This window comes from Oncorhynchus mykiss, chromosome 2 (genome assembly GCF_057628025.1).
Source record: "Oncorhynchus mykiss isolate SJ-2025 chromosome 2, ASM5762802v1, whole genome shotgun sequence".
NCBI classification, from domain to species: Eukaryota; Metazoa; Chordata; class Actinopteri; order Salmoniformes; family Salmonidae; genus Oncorhynchus; species Oncorhynchus mykiss.
Window position 1 is genome coordinate 91,231,285 of NC_143023.1, and position 19,104 is coordinate 91,250,388.

At 42.9% G+C, this 19,104-nt stretch overlaps 1 protein-coding gene across 2 annotated transcripts; it reads right to left on the minus strand.

Moving 5' to 3' along the window:
- On the minus strand, window positions 1-16,610 carry eif4g2b (eukaryotic translation initiation factor 4, gamma 2b). 2 transcript variants are annotated; one of them, XM_021576730.3, is made up of 22 exons: window positions 16,325-16,597; window positions 15,469-15,571; window positions 14,529-14,587; window positions 13,972-14,037; window positions 13,109-13,234; window positions 12,725-12,827; window positions 12,463-12,594; window positions 12,220-12,286; window positions 11,973-12,124; window positions 11,681-11,791; window positions 7,674-7,856; window positions 7,061-7,196; window positions 6,584-6,759; window positions 6,217-6,309; window positions 5,648-5,761; window positions 5,311-5,415; window positions 3,562-3,777; window positions 3,078-3,336; window positions 2,680-2,884; window positions 2,156-2,397; window positions 1,806-1,927; window positions 1-1,530 (listed from the first exon to the last, which is right to left on the minus strand). In XM_021576730.3, the coding sequence occupies exons 3-22, from the start codon at window positions 14,567-14,569 to the stop codon at window positions 1,465-1,467; spliced, it is 2,715 nt and encodes a 904-aa protein (XP_021432405.2). In that variant the 5' UTR covers window positions 14,570-14,587; window positions 15,469-15,571; window positions 16,325-16,597; the 3' UTR covers window positions 1-1,464. The 2 variants fall into 2 exon arrangements, with proteins under 2 accessions (XP_021432405.2, XP_021432406.2); XM_021576731.3 differs by lacking the exon at window positions 14,529-14,587 and having other exon boundaries at window positions 16,325-16,610.
- Window positions 16,611-19,104: the final 2,494 nt, after the last annotated feature.

Consider the following 19,104-nt stretch of genomic DNA (forward strand, 5'->3'; position numbering starts at 1 on the left):
TTTCAGTGCTCAAGTATTGGACTTTATTGACAGTTATGCAATAGGTGCACAATAGTCATTCCTTGAATACAACATGATCAAAATCTATTGCTTTCTAACTACACATGGCTTGAGAGCACATTGGCTAATCTTGTTGGGCAAAGTTAAAATTGTATTTCTCATGATTTCATTAAGACTTGAGTTACTGGTCTGTTGAGCCTTTTTTCCTGATCTACAAGTGGACGACCGAAGCAAGAGTACTTTCTCTATGTAAACCTTTATTCACCAATAAAGACAGGATAAAATGTATTTGGTTCCAAATTTCTGGTTTGAGAAACAAATCAAAAAGATCGTTCTACTTTCTTAAACTCAATATGCTGGGGAGAATATATTCCTGAACCACAACTTTGACAAATTGCAGGCAAAAGAGATAGGGAACAACAACGAGTTATCCAATTCAAGTTAAGTGTATTTTTCTTACGTTCTTAAACACTAGAGAACCGCATAAGGGGAGCTCCATTGGAAGTCCAATCCAAGGTTGTATTGTGGAAGTAGACCGCGATATTCATTTCGAAGACTTCTGCATTTGCTTGGGCTTTTTAGTATAAGTCTCTCTAAAAAAGATATTCTGTATCCCAGCACACAACACAAAGCCCATCTAACTAAGAGGTAGAAACAGACAACTTTTGAAACGTTACGGCAGCACACCAATGATTAACTTACAGTTTATATGATTCCATGTTAACGGAGTCTTGCAGCAACTCAGGTATGACAGAAGGATGTGTGTCTTAAGTCTACAGCTTTGCTTGAGGAATAGGTTCCCCATATACACAAAATGTAACATGTTCCTCATCAGCGACAGGGCATTGAAGAGCACTTTGGTTAAAAAAATAATAATGGGAGAATGTATTTCAGATAAGCGTCGGTTGACCAAGCACACAAAATCCATGGTTTTACTAAAGTTGACCCACTGTCTAGATTGGGCATCTTTTGGATGACCTTTAGGGGAAATACTTGAAGGCTAAAACAGGTGTCAAATACAAGCCTTTTCTTCAAAGGGGATTAGAAATAATACCACGAGGAAATGCAATACTGCTGTCACAATGAGTAAATATGGCAAAACTAACTACATCGTCACAGTAGGAGAAAACCTACAAAAGTACAGATGTCGTTTGAGTCAGTCCATAGGCAACATTCAACTCCTATTGCAGAAACAGGACCCAAAACAAATCAACCTTTAAAGGTGAAATGGAAGGTACTATAAAAACAGAAGCTTCTGTAGCCTCTCTAGACCACAGAGACAGACAGTTATCTACTATGCCCTGATAACATGCTTGGCTTTATATTGCAGGACATAAGCAGTCTCTGGCAGTGGTTATGTTCAGTAGTTTAATAATGGGGGGAGGTGATGGTGGTAACATATCTGTACTGAATGTTAAAGTATGTTTCTCTGCTCTATGGTGCCTGGCAGTTCTGGTTGGTTTCTCAGTCGGCCTCTTCTTCAGACTCCTCTTCCTCCGCTGTTTCCAACCAGGTTAGCCACTGGTTGACCTAACAGGGGAGAAGGGTTATACAGGGCCATGTTAAGTTAGTGTAGCAAAATGTTAAGCAAAGGATAACGAAAATCTATTACTGGACAAGTTCAGGTAGTAGGCTACCTCCCCGTTTCACACCATTTCAACATGCTTTCCACCAACTGAACGCAACCCTGTTGTGGTTGCTAGCATAAAGACTTGATTTACTCACATAATTAAGGACTGGGTCCACATGGTTCAGTGTAATAGCTACCCATGGGTGAAATGTTGGATTTTTCCCAAAACAAGTACCTGGAATAAAGCTTTTCCTTTTCCAGGGAATTCTTGGGTAATATCTTCTTTCCATGCTAGGAAGGCTTCTTCTTCAATGATCTCCATGTCGTAGAAGTGGACATAGTAGCGCAGCAGCATGCCTGAAAAACACAACATTATGACATCTCTACCACAGTATGCTGCGGCAGAGACAGTTGCACTGAGGTCAAGACAGTAGAATATCCTACTTCCATGTCCAAAAACAATTAAAATCTTGATCACTGACAACTGAAGGAAAACAAACAGGTGAATGGGTTTCCACCACATTGACACCAAATGATTAATTTCGAATGGACAGCCTGGTCAGTGACGTGGGCCAGTAAACCTACCTTTGGGGAAGTGGCTGGCGTTACAGTGCACTTGCAGGGCGTACAGGGCGGAGACCTGCAGCTGAGGCTGGTCATGTAGGAACTTTTGCATGACTGGTTTGAAGGACAGCAGCAGCTGCTTCTCCTGGTCAAGCTGTTCTTTGGAGGGCCCTGCCACCTGCTCTTCTCCACCACTGCCCTCCTCCTCTTCCTCCTCCACCACCTCCACACAACACAGCTCCCCTGAGATGTACTGCAGGAAACTGAGGAGAGGGGAAGTAAGAACATGTTCAAATAAAAATTGATACCATTTGTGTCTTTTCCACATTCCATAGGTGTATGCATGTCTTGCCGCCCCCCCCAGGGTACATGAAAGTAAAAAAATAAAAATTGACTGCTTGAAAGGGAGATTCTACATTGTGACAAGTACAGTCCAGACTGTCATATTGGGCTCGAGCCTTGAATGAATACCTTTATTCAACCATAAGTAGTCTAAATACAGCCGAATTAAAAAGCATTCTCCATCCTGGAGGTTCAGTACCTACCTGGTCATGAGGATGTTGACAAAGCCCTTGTCAGTGTGGAGCTTGGGGGAAATGTTGTCTTTGATCCACTTGTAGATGGCCTGGGGAGAGGGGTCAGCCTTGATCTGCAGCAAAAGGTCCTTCTCCAGCTTCAACAGGGGGAACAAGAAGCTCAGACCCTTACCCTCCAGGATCTCCAGCATGCGGTCCTTGTTCTGGTCTATCTCTGGAAAACCACAACGGACAGACAGGTCAGATCAGCCATAGCGTCACTGATATGGAAGATGAATGTGCTGCAGTCTCTAATGATCACAAGATGTCATCACATGACAAATTAAACATCACAGTGAAATGAAAAACATTTCAGTCAATGAAGCGCCTTTACCGGGAGTATGTAGGAAGGAGGGTCGTCTACCTACCGGGTAGCATCTTCTGCATGTTGACCTTGCTCTGTTGAAAGAGGTCAGTGAGCCACTCCTTGTCCTTGAGTCTGGCAGTCTGCTGCAGGCAGAGCAGGAAGAGGGGGAAATGGGTTCCATTCTCCAGTGGTTGGGCCAGCTCGGCCACGCCCACGAGCTCAGATATAATGGCCCGTGCTGCAAACTGGGCCAGGTACGACTTGACCAGGGGAACATCCACCTCGATCTTAGGACACTGGTCCAGCACGTTGAGGAAAGCCTAAGTAGTGATGGAGGGTGAGAGACTAATAAAGTTAGGCCAAAGATATTGGTGAGAGAAAAACAAAGCTTTATCAAGCGCATGATATTAATTTGACCCACGTAAGCAAAACTAAATCCTAGTGATCACTGATCCTATTCCAAAATGAACAGACAGAATCAGACAATCATGTCCTAGTGAATGTGCTGTAGCATTAGCTGTAATCCGCTAACTGAAGACACGTACCTGCATGAAGTTCTCCCCGGTGATGAGGCCCTCGGTACGTAGTGTGTGGATGAGGGTGCTGGCGTGCTCCTTGTCGTCGTCAGACCGGTCCAGCGACACCACGATGACCTTACCCAGCATCTCTGCCAGAAAGTGCTTGGGAGCCTTCATGTCTCTGATGCCGTTAACAGCTTCATCAATGTGCTTACCGTTCAGGTACTCTGTCACAACTGTCTCCTAAAGGGGAGGATTGTGTTAGTGTTGCATCAGTGCCAATGGTAGGTCACAATAAAGCCTCACGATACCAATGATATCTACATTTTAGAAAACAGTACCGTTGCATAAGGTTTCATTCTAAACTCTGCAAAAAAAGAAACGGCCCTTTTTCAGGAACCTGTCTTTCAAATATAATTTGTAAAAATCCAAAATAACTTCATAGATCTTCATTGTAAACAGTTTAAACAGTTTCCCATGCTTGTTCAATGATCCATAAACTATTAATGAACATGCACCTGCACATTTATGAAAACTTACGACACTAAAGAGACCTTTCTACTGACTGAAAAACACTAAAAGATGCCCAGGGTCCCTGCGTGAACATGCCTTAGACATGCTGCAAAAAAGCATGAGGATTGCAGATGTGGCCAGGGCAATAAATTGCTATGTACATACTGTGAAACGCTTAAGACAGCACTACAGGGAGACAGGACAGACAGCTGATCATCCTCGCAGTGGCAGACCATGTGTAACACAATGCACAGGATCGGTACAGCCGAACATCACACCTGCTGGACAGGTATAGGATGGCAACAACAACTGCCCGAGTTACACCAGGAACGCACAATCCTTCCATCAGTGCTCAGACTGTCCGCAATAGGCTGGACTGAGGGCCTGTAGGCCTGTTGTAAGGCAGGTCCTCACCAGACATCACCGACAACAACATTGCCTATGGGCACAAACCCACCGTCGCTGGACCAGACAGGACGGGCAAAAAGTGCTCTTCAATTATGAGTCGCGGTTTTGTCTCACCGGGGGTGATGGCCAGATTCGCATTTATCGTCGGAGGAATGAACGCTCATCATACACCAAGGCCTGTACTCTGGAGCGGGATCGAGTTGGAGGTGGAGGGTCCATCATTGTGTCACAAAATCATCAGACTGAGCTCGTTGTCATTTCAGGCAATCGCAAAGACATCCTCCTCCCTCATGTGGTACCCTTCCTGCAGGCTCATCCTGATATGACCCTCCAGCATTACAATGCCACCAGCCATACTACTCGTTCTGTGCGTGATTTCCTGCAAGACGGGAATGTCAGTGTTCTGCCATGGCAAGCGAAAAGCCTGGATCTCAATCCCATTGAACACTTCTGGGACCTGTTGGATCGGAGGGTGAGGGTGAGGGCCATTCCCCCCTGAAATGTCCGGGAACTTGCAGGTGCCTTGGTGGAAGAGTGGGGTAACATCTCACAGCAAGAACTGGCAAATCTGGTGCAGTTCATGAGGAGGAGATGCACTGCAGTACTTAATGCAGCTGGTGGCCACACCAGATACTGACTGTTACTTTTGACCCCCCCCCCTTTGTTCAGGGACACATTACTCCATCTGTTAGTCACATGTCTGTGAAACTTGTTCAGTTTATGTCTTAGTTGTTGAATCTTGTTATGTTCATACAAATATTTCCAAGTTTGCTGAAAATAAATGCAGTTGACAGTGAGAGAACGTTTCTTTTTTTTGCTGAGTTTGTCAGTCACAGGTACAAAATGGTTGCCTACTGTTATTTTTAGCAGCTCTTCCCTAGCCGGCGGTGGTTTCTTGCTGCTCTTCTGAGGTTTCTCCTGAATGGGAAGAGGGTTGCTTTTGAGGCCGAGCTGTGGAGACTGGGAGAGAAGAGGGAAGCCCAGGTCAACTACATTGGACCATCCAACAGGACAAGCACCCAAAACCCCAGTTGGAATCAGTAGGGGGTCAATTCCTTTTCAATTCAAGAAAATTATATTCAATGTTCAAATGAGGAATTTCAGTTTTCTTCCGGATTTGAAATTAAATTACCCCAACAGTTAGAAATGCTGGGGTGTTAAAGTTGAGGGCTTTTGCTGTGCTCGGTCTCACCTGTCCCATTGGAGGGGTGTTGGTGCTGGGGGGGATCATAGTGGGCATCTGGGGCTGCAATTTGGGAACCTGGTTCTTGTTGAGGAGGAAAGACTGAGCCGGTCTCAGGCTGATCTACAACATAGAAGGTCGATGTGAGGGGAAACAGTAGCAGAATGGTTATAACGCATGGCATCTTGGAAAGGACAATATTCTGAGATGAGCATAACACCATGCCCTCGTGTCTCACAGTCAATGGACCAGAAGAAGCGATGTAGCGTAGGAGAGCAGGGAGTAGGAGACAAGAGACAGTTTAATTCAGTCGTTTTATAATCTGCTTGCTTTGAGTAGACCAAAAACCACAGAACTAATGTCTTCCCTCACAGTAAGATGTTTAGGGCTGATTTCATGGACTAAATGTAATCTTAGACCACACTCTCCCAATGGAAATTCTACATTAAATTCTTTTTAATCCATGACTAGGCTTATTCTCAGTCAGGCAAACCAGCAGTGTTCAACTTGTGTTCTATAGTCAGTGGGGTTTTTCCTCTGACTAGGAATGTCGCCAGACTGGTGGTAGATTCCTGTACCTCATCTAAGTTGAGTTGTCCCTTCTTGCTGAAGCGTGGAGGCATGTCCTTGTTGGACTGGACCTGCTGGTTCTGGAAATGCTGATTCTGCACCTGGAAAACAGACCAGACAAAGAGTATCAATAGGTGGCACTAGCAAGAAGTGTAACAGGTTTCCTTTCCACAAGCAGGAAGGAGAGACAGCTCATCTCGGTTGTGTATACATGCCCTGAAAACAATGTTTTATTTATGCTGAAAGTTGACTAAACCATCAATCTGGCCAACTCGCTCCTGTTCTTAAAAACATTAAAACTGCATTAAATCAAAGTAGCTGATCAGATCCAATGATTTACTGCTAGTTTGATAATCATCAAGGCTGTAAGATTACCTGGTTGGACTTGATGAAGGGCTTGTTGGAACCCATTTCGAACTGAGACTGTGGTTGGGGGGCGGTGTTGTGGCTGTTGTGTCCGTTGCCGTTGTAGAGCGGATTGGAGCGATGACGTCCCATAGTGGGAGAGAACCGGTCCTGAATGACCCCCGGGCCCGTCCCGATCCCACCGCCTGAGAGTGCAGGAAGTGACAAAACTACTTTTTGCTGTCACAGTTTTAAAGTGCTGATCAGGATAAACGATCCCCGCAAACACTGTCAGACAACTAGTGTTTAATGGAGGAGCAGGAGAACACTCCGTTTGGAATGGGTTATCTACAACAGGGGGTTCTCAAACTTTTTGGGCACGGGGACCCATTTTGTGATAGAACATTAATCAGGGACACACTCAATCAGAACACAACTCCAGTGAGAATAACATACAACTTTTACTACGACATCAGGACTGCATGAAACATTAAAGCCCACACCTACCTGGCATTTGCCCAAACATGTCAGCCAATCCCCCGAGAGTCTCCATTTTCATTCGGTTGGGCATGAAGGGGCCTTCCAAGAAGAAGTCCATCTTCATCCCCTGAGCCATGGTCGCTGGAATGAAAACACCCAAATCCTGTGGAGGGAGAAGACACATACCAATGAGCTGGGCTCAAAAAGGCCCAAAACACATCGTATTTGTTGGTTCTTGATGCTGTAGTAATATAGCCATGGGCATTCTCTGCCACTTACCACTCTTAGTAGATGCTTGCTCAGTGCATCTAATGGAAGCATGCGATCATTCAGAAGACAGATTTTCTCTGGTGTATAATACATTGCAAGTTTCTTTTAAAAGAGAGACCCGGTGGGGTTGCCAGGAAGCATCAGTTATAAAACAAGCCTAGGGCTGCTGTAGCAACTGTAGTTTGGCCTGAGAGACCACAGGTAGGGCATCACAGGTTCAAAGACATTGCACCAACCAAATGCTACTTTGCCTTAAGATGTTTGTATACACAAAAGTCCTCAATTTGTGTCCCCCCCCCCCCCCCTCACCTGAGATGGAACAACAAGACTCTCACAGTCCATAGTGTGGACAAAACTGGAACTGACTCACTTTCACTGCCTCCTGGCGGATCTGGTTGATGGTCTTTGGTCCATTGTCGATGAATGCTTTGCGGGGGACCCAGTTGTTGTCCCGCAGCTCCACCGTGTCCTGCAGCAGGAAGCGGATCCTGGCAGGCAACTCCTTGTTGTTCATTAAGGATAGCATACGGCCAAAGTACTGGTCCATTAAAGACTGGGAAGATGGACAGTGGTGTTAGGAGACGGGCACATACACACTCACAAATCGCATTGGGCCAAAGTACTGATTGATTTAAGACTGGGGGAACAGCGGTGTCATGACAGAGAGAAGTTGAAGTGGGAAGTTTACATGCACTTCGGTTGGGAGTCATTAAAACTCGCTTTTCAACTACTCCAAATTTCTTGCTAACAAACTATAGTTTTGGCAAACCAGTTAGGATATCTACATTGTGCATGACATGTAATTTTTCCAACAATTGTTTACAGACAGATTATTTTACTTCTAACTTCCTGTATCAGAATTCCATTGGGTCAGAAGTTTACATACACTAAGTTGACTGTGTCTTTAAACAGCTTGGAAAATTTCAGAAAATGTCATGGCTTTAGAAAATTCTGATAGGTTAATTGACATAATTTGAGGTGTACCTGTGGATGTATTTCAAGGCCTACCATCAAACCCAGTGCCTCTTTCCTTGACATCATTGGAAAATCAAAAGGAATCAGCCAAGACCTCAGAAAAAAAACGATTGTAGACTCCCACAAGTCTGGTTCATTCTTGGGAGCAATTTCCAAACGCCTGAAGATACCACGTTCATCTGTACAAACAATAGTACACAAGTATAAACACCATGGGACCACGCAGCGGTCATACCGCTCAGGAAGAAGACACGTTAGGTCTCCTAGAGAGTAATGTACTTTGGTGCGAAAAGTGCAAATCAATCTCAGAACAGCAGGAAAGGACCTTGAAAAGATGCTGAAGGAAACAGGTCCAAACGTCTCCATCTACAGTAAAACGAGTCATATATCGAAATAACCTGAAAGGCCGCTCAGCAAGGAAGAAGCCACTGCTCCAAAACCGCAATAAAAAGCCAGACTACGGTTTGCAACTGCACATGGGGACAAAGATAGTACATTTTGGAGAAATGTCCTCTGGTCTGATGAAACAAAAACAGAACTGTTTGGCCATAATGACCATCGTTATGTTTGGAGGAAAAAGGGGGAGGATTGCAAGACGATAGAACACCATCCCAACCGTGAAGCACAGGGGTGGCAGAATCATATTGTGGGGGTGCTTTGCTGCACTTCCTAAAATAGATGGCATCATAAGGCAGGAACATTATGTGGATATATTGAAGCAACATCTCAAGACATCAGTCAGGAAGTTAAAACTTGGTCAAAAATGGATCTTCCAAATGAACAATGACCCCAAGCATACTTCCAAAGTTGTGGCAAAACGGCTTAACTTCTCTAGGGTAGGGGGCAGCATTTGGATGAAAAGCGTGCCCAAATTAAACTGCCTTCTACTCAGGCCCAGAAGATAGGATATGCATATAACTGGTAGATTTGGATATAAAACACTAAAGTTTCCAAAACTGTTAACCAGTTAGAGCTCTAGGGGCGCTATTTCATTTTTGGATAAAAAACGTTCCCGTTTTAAGCGCGATATTTTGTCACGAAAAGATGCTCGACTATGCATAGTTTTGGAAAGAAAACACTCTGAAGTTTCAGAATCTGCAAAGATTTTGTCTGTAAGTGCCCCAGAACTCATTCTACAGGCGAAACCAAGATGATGCATCACCCAGGAATTAGCAGAATTTCTGAAGCTCTGTTTTCCATTCTCTCCTTATATGGCTGTGATTGCGCAACGAATGAGCCTACACTTTCTGTCGTTCGCCCAAGGTCTTAGCAGCATTGTGACGTATTTGTAGGCATATCATTGGAAGATTGACCATAAGAGACTACATTTTCCAAGTGTCCGCCTGGTGTCCTGCGTCGAATTCGGTGCGCAATTGCCAGCTGCTTCTACTTTACCATTTGATTCAGGAGAGAAAGCATGTGTCCAAGAACGATGTATCAATGAAGAGATATGTGAAAAACACCTTGATGATTGATTCTAAACAACGTTTGCCATGTTTTCAGTCGATATTATGGAGTTAATTTGGAAAAAAGTTCGCGTTTTGAGGACTGAATTTTCGGATTTTTTTTGGTAGCCAAATGTGATGTATAAAACGGAGCTATTTCTAATACACAAGGAATCTTTTTGGAAAAACTGAGCATCTGCCATCTAACTGAGAGTATCCTCATTGAAAACATCAGAAGTTCTTCAAAGGTAAATGATTTTATTTGAAGGCTTTTATGTTTTTGTTAATGTTGCGTGCTGGATGCTAACGCTAATGCTAACGCTAAATGCTAACGCGAAATGCTAACGCGAAATGCTAACGCTAGCTAGCTACTTTTACACAAATGATTGTTTTCCTATGGTTGAGAAGCATATTTTGAAAATCTGAGATGACAGTGTTGTTTACAAAAGGCTAAGCTTGAGAGATGGCATATTTATTTCATTTCATTTGCGATTTTCATAAATAGTTAACGTTGTGTTATGCTAATGAGCTTGCTGATAGATTTACACAATCCTGGATACAGGGGTTTTTTCATAGCTAAACGTGACGCAGAAAACGGAGCGATTTGTCCTAAACAAATAATCTTTCAGGAAAAACTGAACATTTGCTATCTGAGAGTCTCCTCATTGAAAACATCTGAAGTTCTTCAAAGGTAAATGATTTTATTTGAATGCTTTTCTGTTTTTTTGTGTAAATGTTGCCAGCTGAATGCTAATGCTAAATGCTACGTTAGCCATCAATACTGTTACACAAATGCTTGTTTTGCAATGGTTGAGAAGCATATTTTGAAAATCTGAGATGACAGTGTTGTTAACAAAAGGCTAAGCTTGAGAGCTAGCATTTTTATTTCATTTCATTTGCGATTTTCATGAATAGTTAACGTTGCGTTATGGTAATGAGCTTGAGTCTGTATTCACGATCCCGGATCCGGGATGGGGAGATCAGAATGGTTAAATTAGTGTTTGAGTATAATAGAACTGATTTGAAAGACGAAAACCTGAGAAATCCATTCAGGAAGTAGGATTTTATTTATTTATTTTTCCTATTCAATGCCATTACAGTATCCATTGACATAGGACTAAAATTGCAGGTCCTATGCCTTCCACTAGATGTCAGTCTTTAGAAATTGTTTCAGGCTTGTATTCTGAAAAATGAGGGAATAAGTGCAGTCTGAATGAGTGGACCCTGCCGTGTCACAGAGCTTTTTCATGCACGCGACCGAGAGAGTGCCTTTCTTGCTTACCTTTTATATTGACAACGTTATTGTCCGGTTTAAATATTATCGATTATTTCGGATAAAAACAACCTGAGGATTGATTATGAACATCGTTTGAAATGTTCTACGAACTTTACGGATGCTATTTGGATTTTTTGTCTGCCTGTTGTGACTGCGTTTGAGCCTGTGGATTACTGAACAAAACACGAACAAAACGGAGGTCTTTGGATATAAAGAGACTTTATCGAACAAAAGGAACATTTATTGAATAAATTAATGTCTTCTGAGTGCAACCATATGAAGATCAAAGGTAAGTGATTCATTTTCTCTATTTCTGACTTGTGTAACTCTTCTACTTGGCTGGTTACTGTTTGTAATGATTTGTCTGCTGGGTGCTGTTCTCAAATAATCGTATGGTATGCTTTCGCCGTAAAGCATTTTTTAAATCTGACACCGTGGTTGGATTCACAAGAAGTTCATCTTTAAACCCACGTAAAATAGTTGTATCTTTTCTGAATTATTATGAGTATTTCTGCATTTGAATTTGGCGCTCTGCAATCTCACTGGACGTGAGTTTAAATGCATTTGGCTAAGGTGTAGGTAAACTTCCGACTTCAACTGTACATGAGACATACTGCTTGGCTGTGTGCCAAGTGGAGCAGCAGGGACCACAGCCAGACTGATAGGGAAAAGAGAACGTACCTTAGCTTTGTCATGGTCGAGTCTAGGGCCCACTGTTCTCATTATCTGACAGAGGCACTCCACATCCTCCCCCATATCCTTGAGCTGGACTCTCTTCTTCTTTTCCAAAAGCTGGGGAGAGGAAGATGACGGCGTTATACAAGTGGCATATTAGGGACCCGTGCCAGTAGAACATGTAACTAAGATTGTCAAGCATAGCAGAAATCAAATGTATTCAGGGACAAAGTTGTAATCGGAAGTTGTCAATCAATGATAAAAAATAAAAAATCCAAAAGAACTAGACTGAACGTACTGTTTTGATGCACTTATGAAGGATAGATTCATGGATGAGGTCGAGTTTGCCAAGTTCCGAGATGAATTTAATGTTTCCAAGCATCTTGATCTTGGCAATGGCACGCTGCTCCTCCTCCTCAGAAGTAAGAGGGTTGTCATGTTTGTCATAGACTACGGGAAGAAAAACAGAGTTAGTGTACAATGGTGAGTCAATGGGTGGTTGGACTTTTTCCAAAGGAGCCGTGTAGGGGAGATCTAGTACTCACTTTCAACATTTCTGCTGCGATTTTCAAATTCATCTTGAAGCTTGGAAATTAGAAGTCTTCTGAAGGTCTGCAAAAATCAGGAAAACATTTGAGATTGAACACCAGGACCAGTGACATTCTATACAGCCACTTGGACATTAAGAAAATAAATATTGCATTTTCTAGACGCTAATGTACAGCAGTTTTAAGTTGATTAGAAGACAGAACCATGCAGAATAAAAGCTATCCAAATGTGATGCTTACAGTGCTCTGCTTTTGGGATGTTTGGATTTCGGATGAAGGGCCATCAAAGTTTGGTGCGTCCTCTGCCAAACGCAGACATAGCTGAGCATAGAGCGAGCTATATTTGGGCTCTTCTAGGGCTTTGTCTACAATCTGGACAGGAGGGAGGAGAGAAAAAGGCCATTTAAAAAAACAAGTATGAGTCATGCATGGAGGATGCCAAGGAATTGTGGAATACATTTGCAAAGAGCAGACAGTTAAGGGGAAACAGAGCCTTACTTACCAGCAAGATGATTGCTTTAAGGACGAGTTTTGTATCTACGCCCACGTTGAGTAGCTCAAGGCATAGCTTGTCAAACTTCTCAGGCGTGAGCTTGTTGAGTATGCTACAGAGGAGAAGAGCAGGGAAAGGAAAGAACAGGAAAATGTCAAGTCAGGGGTACATGCCTAATCAAGAGGGGTTGAGAAAGCAAGAAGCTTTGCTTGTTAGCCAAATAAAAGAGTTGCAGTTCTCTGCTGTAGTAAACATCACCTGATAGAGAAGCATGTGCTCATGCAGGCAACAAGCATGATAAAACCAAATCACACAACTGAGAACATCTTGTCAGTGAGGCGATTACACTTAAACCAATTGGTGGCCAAATTGCATTTCTTGACACTGACTTACCCCCTCACTTTCCTGAAGATTGCATCGTGTCGCTCTTTTTCATTGCTGGAGTTGGCATCTCGTCTAGTGCTTCGTGAAGGAACCCATTTCGGAGCGCTGTGCCCTGGGGGTTTCCCCAGGAACTCGCTGGAGTAAGAGAAAGGAGACTGTTGAGCTACGGCTCCAAGTGATCACACTGGCCACCAGTACATAAAGGTGACAGAAAACACACAGAGGATGACATTTATCATTAAAGAGCATCATCAACTCCACTCAAACACATAGGCCCCTAGTTGACATACAAAAAGTGTATAGGGCTCCCGAGTGGTGCAGCAGTCTACGGCACTGCATCTCAATACTAGAGGCGTCACTACAGACACCCTGGTTCAAATCCAGGCTGTATCACAACCGGCTATGATTGAGAGTCCCACAATTGACACAGCGTTGTCCGGGTTTGGCTGGTGTAGGCCGTCATTGCAAATAAGAATTTGTTCTTAACCGACTTGCCTAGTTAAATAAAAGGTGTTTAATTATTTTTTATTTTTTTTATGTTTTAAAGGCCTTATAGCTAACCACTAGGCTACCTTAGTGGTTAGAGCGTTGGACTAGTAACCGATAGGTTGCAAGATCAAATCCCCGAGCTGACAAGGTAAAAATCTGTCGGTCTGCCCCTGAACAAGGCACTGTTCCTAGGCCGTCATTGAAAATAAGAATTTGTTCTTAACTGACTTGCCTAGTTAAATAAAGTTAAAATATTTTAAATAAAAAATAAATAAAAAAAACATTTTAGGATTTAAATGGGGAAAATGACCCCTGTGCAGAGTTTATTATTTGAGGACCCTTAGGGAGAGTTTCTGGGGATCATGCCTGTGTGGTAGGCCTACCTGTTGCCGACAGTCTTGGGATTGTGCTGAGGTGCACCCCTAACACCTCCTCCTCCCGAAGAAGCACTGTTAGGATAAAAAGAGAACGTTATTCATTATGCAAGACCATCGCACATGAATTGTCAATGTTTTACTAATTGAAAATATTGCTAGCAGCTTCACACACCCCTCTATATTCCAATAATGTCCTGTAAGTGGAAGCTAAAAAGTGCTTGTGATTTAAGGACCATACAGTTGGTTCCCCAAGATATGTCAATACATTGTTACCCAGAGCCTTATATATATATATATATTAATTAAAAAAAAAACACACACACACACATACACACGGCTCCGTTGTCATCTATTCATCTAGGACTTTAGCCTACTTCAAGCTTAAGTTACCACTGTTACTGTCAAGGAGAATCTGGAAACACATTGGCCTATGTCAGCCATAAAGATATGACAAATCACAATGGATTGACATAGGACCGTGTTATCATCACCATAGTAATATCACCACTGTGGATCGGAACACTTATTTACATTCAACATTTTGAGCATAAAGAGTAACCCACTTTTCCTTGATTTTGCTTTGTTGAAGCCATTCTTGTTGCATAATATCCACGGTCTTAATCTTCATGGAAAGCAAGTACATTAATTATCACATTAGGCAGATCACATTATTGGGATAACATAGCCTACCCCTGGATGGGTAAGCCAGTGAGGCCAAATAAACAAGTCATAACGATTAATTGCAATATTGACTGTGAAACAATGGTGGAAATAGGGAGAAATTCAGTCTTGCCATCCCTGGTTCCAGCGTAACCAAAAAGGGGTGTGGTGCAGATTTCAATATCAGTACATCCGAAATGGTAGTGGCGTTTTAGTGACCCTGAAATCTTTATGAATAAACATTGGTAATTACAATTGGCAACATACAGAGGACACAAAACATTTGTCACTGTCAATTGTTTGGGAGCAGGAGCTGGCTGGTACGACATTGTGCACATTCAGAGTAGGAAGAATAATCTTATCAGTCAGTGCTATACTATTTTATGTTATACAGTGTCAGTTTGACACATTTTTGAGTCATAGCTTTGAATGTGGTTTGACAGCATCCTGACCCTAAAGCCCTTGGATGACATCAATGTCAAGTGACATGTTTGGAAGATCTCTGTGGGGCAGAGACTATACGGTTGGATTGCTGTACTATTGTGTAATAGTTAAGAGCCAGGGACCATTGAAAAACGTATGCTAAACATGTGTTCCTGACCAATAGAATTTGATTTGAGAGCAGCGGCTTACTGATCCATTGGGGTGGGTAGTTTCTGATCATCAACGGACAGTACTCAACGTACTAGCCATGTACTTCCATACAGCTAAAGGGTGGGTTATGAGGAACAAATGCCACAGCACAGAGAGCAGATGCTGCTGATGAAACCCTATTGTGTGAGTAGCTATTTGGAAGTGTCCATTCATTTTCTAAAAGGGATTCCTACCAAGGGAAGAACATACCTGAAACGAGAAGCACCCCCTTCTGCAATCACACTCTCCACTTTGGCGGCTTGACAACGATGAATCTTTAAAATAATAATAGGGAGGGGTGGAGAAAACGGTGCTGTAGGAGAGAAAGATATGCATCATACACTAACGTTAACATCATGAGTTGCATACTCTACCAACAAATACAAGGGTTGTTCACTAATTAGCCTGCCGGTAAAGATGTCTTCGACGGCAGTCTTTGTCAAGCGCAACAAAGCAAAGGCTAGCTGGCTAATTAGCTAACGTTAGCTACGCCAGCACTCCCTGTCAAGGCAAGTTTCTCCAGTTGACGTTAAAACCTGCTACTTTTAGCAATTTGTTCAAGACACACACGTTTGTTCATTGTGGAATAGTGAATGTGTACATCATCTTAGTAAAGTGAGATCAGAAATGTGTGATATTAGATAACGCTAGATTGCGCTAGCACTAATCATAGAAAAAAAGTATGACTAGAACGGGCTTGGAACATTGAATGGGGACGACGGTTCTATTTATTCTTATTTCTATGGCTCTACCGTTACCTAACTAGCATGCTAGCCCCTTGGCTTGAACGTAACGAGCTAGTTAGCTAGCTAAAAGGAAGTATAATGTTCTGTATATTGTGTTGAACTGTTGATCATGTGTCAGACAGTGTATAACAAAGATGTTTGTAATGTTTCAATATTTGTCTATAATTAGCCGGTAACCGCATGGCAGCATTAAAACATGACCATGTTATTCCATCACGACGCCATTTTATGCAGTAATCAGCTGGCGAGGCTATCTAGCTAGCATAGGGTAGCCATTTTAGAAAAACTGGTGCAAATGTGTAAGGAAATTTGAATCTTACCTTTACTAAAAGAACTTCAGTGTTGTATTTTTGGTGGGCACAAAAGAAGAAATGTAAAATAAAAATATAAAAAAAGGTTATTTGAAAGCGTGAGAGAGCCAATGATATCAGGTACGACAGAGTAGCTATCTGAACGTACACTTTTCCTTCGTGCTAGAGAAGACTAAAAGGTAGTCTATCTACGACGTCATTCTTGAACTCGATCTGTAGCGGCCGAAATGTCACAATATGCATTGTTCACGCAATTCGTTGCTATGTTTCTTTTAGCGAATCACAACTAAGACATATTTGAAGGCAGTGCCTACATTTAATATTACCCAATGAGAGTGGCTTTCAGCTAAGGGTAACCGCCCCTTGTAGTTGATTGACGTAAATTTCACTCAGCCGCAGTGCAGGGAAAGAGATTTGACGTTTATGAAATATACAAGAAACAGCAGCCGTCCAAACCTTCCTAGGGGCAAGGATGAGTAAAATGCACACTGCAATTTTTTTGTGCATGCTGAAGGTGGATAGGATACTCGTGAACGCACACTTCGAGTATCAGAAGTGTTCATTTAGTTCAGCCTAAAACTAGAAATGAGCCTGATTTATAGAATAAGAAGTTGTCTGTATCCCTGTCACCATCACTAGTGGGGGGTAGGGCAGAGATAGGTCAACTAGTCTATCTCTGGCTCGGCTCCAAATGACAAATTCAACTGTTACTGTGCTATATTATCAAAATGCATTGAAACCAATGTCTGATAGGCCCACATCTCTTCAGTGGAGCAGAAGAATATCATGGTGCTACCTAGTCAAATCAAATCAAATTTATTTATATAGCCCTTCGTACATCAGCTGATATCTCAAAGTGCTGTACAGAATCCCAGCCTAAAACCCCAAACAGCAAGCAATGCAGGTGTAGAAGCACGGTGGCTAGGAAAAACTCCCTAGAAAGTCCAAAACCTAGGAAGAAACCTAGAGAGGACCCAGGCTATGTGGGGTGGCCAGTCCTTTTCTGGCTGTGCCGGGTGGAGATTATAACAGAACATGGCCAAGATGTTCAAATGTTCATAAATGACCAGCATGGTCCAATAATAATAAGGCAGAACAATTGAAACTGGAGCAGCAGCACAGCAAGGTGGACTGGGGACAGCAAGGAGTCATCATGTCAGGTAGTCCTGAGGCATGGTCCAAGGGCTCAGGTCCTCCGAGAGAGAGAAAGAAAGAGAGAAAGAGAGAATTAGAGAGAGCACACTTAAATTCACACAGGACACCGAATAGGACAGGAGAAGTACTCCAGATATAACAAACTGACCCTAGCCACCCGACACATAAACTACTGCAGCATAAATACTGGAGGCTGAGACAGGAGGGGTCAGGAGACACTGTGGCCCCATCCGAGGACACCCCCGGACAGGGCCAAACAGGAAGGATATAACCCCACCCACTTTGCCAAAGCACAGCCCCCACACCACTAGAGATATATCTTCAACCACCAACTTACCATCCTGAGACAAGGCCGAGTATAGCCCACAAAGATCTCCGCCACGGCACAACCCAAGGGGGGGCACCAACCCAGACAGTAAGATCACATCAGTGACTCAACCCACTCAAGTGACGCACCCCTCCTAGGGACGGTATGAAATAGCCCCAGTAAGCCAGTGACTCAGCCCCTGTAATAGGGTTAGAGGCAGAGAATCCCAGTAGAAAGAGGGGAACCGGCCAGGCAGAGACAGCAAGGGTGGTTCGTTGCTCCAAAGCCTTTCCGTTCACCTTCACACTCCTGGGCCAGACTACACTCAATCATATGACCCACTGGAGAGATGAGTCTTCAGTAAAGACTTAAAGGTTGAGACCGAGTTTGCGTCTCTCACATGGGTAGGCAGACCATTCCATAAAAATGGAGCTCTATAGGAGAAAGCCCTCCCTCCAGCTGTTTGCTTAGAAATTCTAGGGACAATTAGGAGGCCTGCGTCTTGTACGTGTAGGTATGTACGGCAGGACCAAATCAGAAAGATAGGTAGGAGCAAGCCCATGTAATACTTTGTAGGTTAGCAGTAAAACTTTGAAATCAGCCCTTGCCTTGACAGGAAGCCAGTGTAGGGAGGCTAGCACTGGAATAATATGATCAAATATTTTGGTTCTAGTCAGGATTCTAGCAGCCGTATTTAGCACTAACTGAAGTTTATTTAGTGCTTTATCCGGGTAGCCGGAAAGTAGAGCATTGCAGTAGTCTAACCTAGAAGTGACAAAAGCATGGATTAATTTTTCTGCATCATTTTTGGACAGAAAGTTTCAGATTTTTGCAATGTTACGTAGATGGAAAAAAGCTGTCCTTGAAACAGTCTTGATATGTTCTTCAAAAGAGAGATCAGGGTCCAGAGTAACGCCGAGGTCCTTCACAGTTTTATTTGAGACGACTGTACAACCATTAAGATTAATTGTCAGATTCAACAGAAGATCTCTTTGTTTCTTGGGACCTAGAACAAGCATCTCTGTTTTGTCCGAGTTTAAAAGTAGAAAGCTTGCAGCCATCCACTTCCATATGTCTGAAACACATGCTTCTAGCGAGGGCAATTTTGGGGATTCACCATGTTTCATCGAAATGTACAGCTGTGTGTCATCCACATAGCAGTGAAAGTTGACATTATGTTTTCGACATCCCCAAGACATCCCCAAGAGGTAAAATGTATAGTGAAAACAATAGTGGTCCTAAAACGGAACCTTGAGGAACACCGACATTTACAGTTGATTTGTCAGAGGAAAAACCATTCACAGAGACAAACTGATATCTTTCCGAC

What these genes read in the sequence shown, in the direction of transcription:
- eif4g2b (XM_021576730.3), bottom strand. Translation starts at nt 14,569, where the DNA reads ATGCAACAAGAATGGCTTCAACAAAGCAAAATCAAGGAAAA. An exon ending in TCGACCATGACAAAGCTAAG is followed by an intron (nt 7,857 to 11,680) that starts GTACGTTCTCTT and finishes CCATCTTCCCAG; the next exon opens with TCTTTAATGGACCAGTACTT. An exon ending in CATGCAGAAGATGCTACCCG is followed by an intron (nt 2,885 to 3,077) that starts GTAGGTAGACGA and finishes GTGGTTTTCCAG; the next exon opens with AGATAGACCAGAACAAGGAC.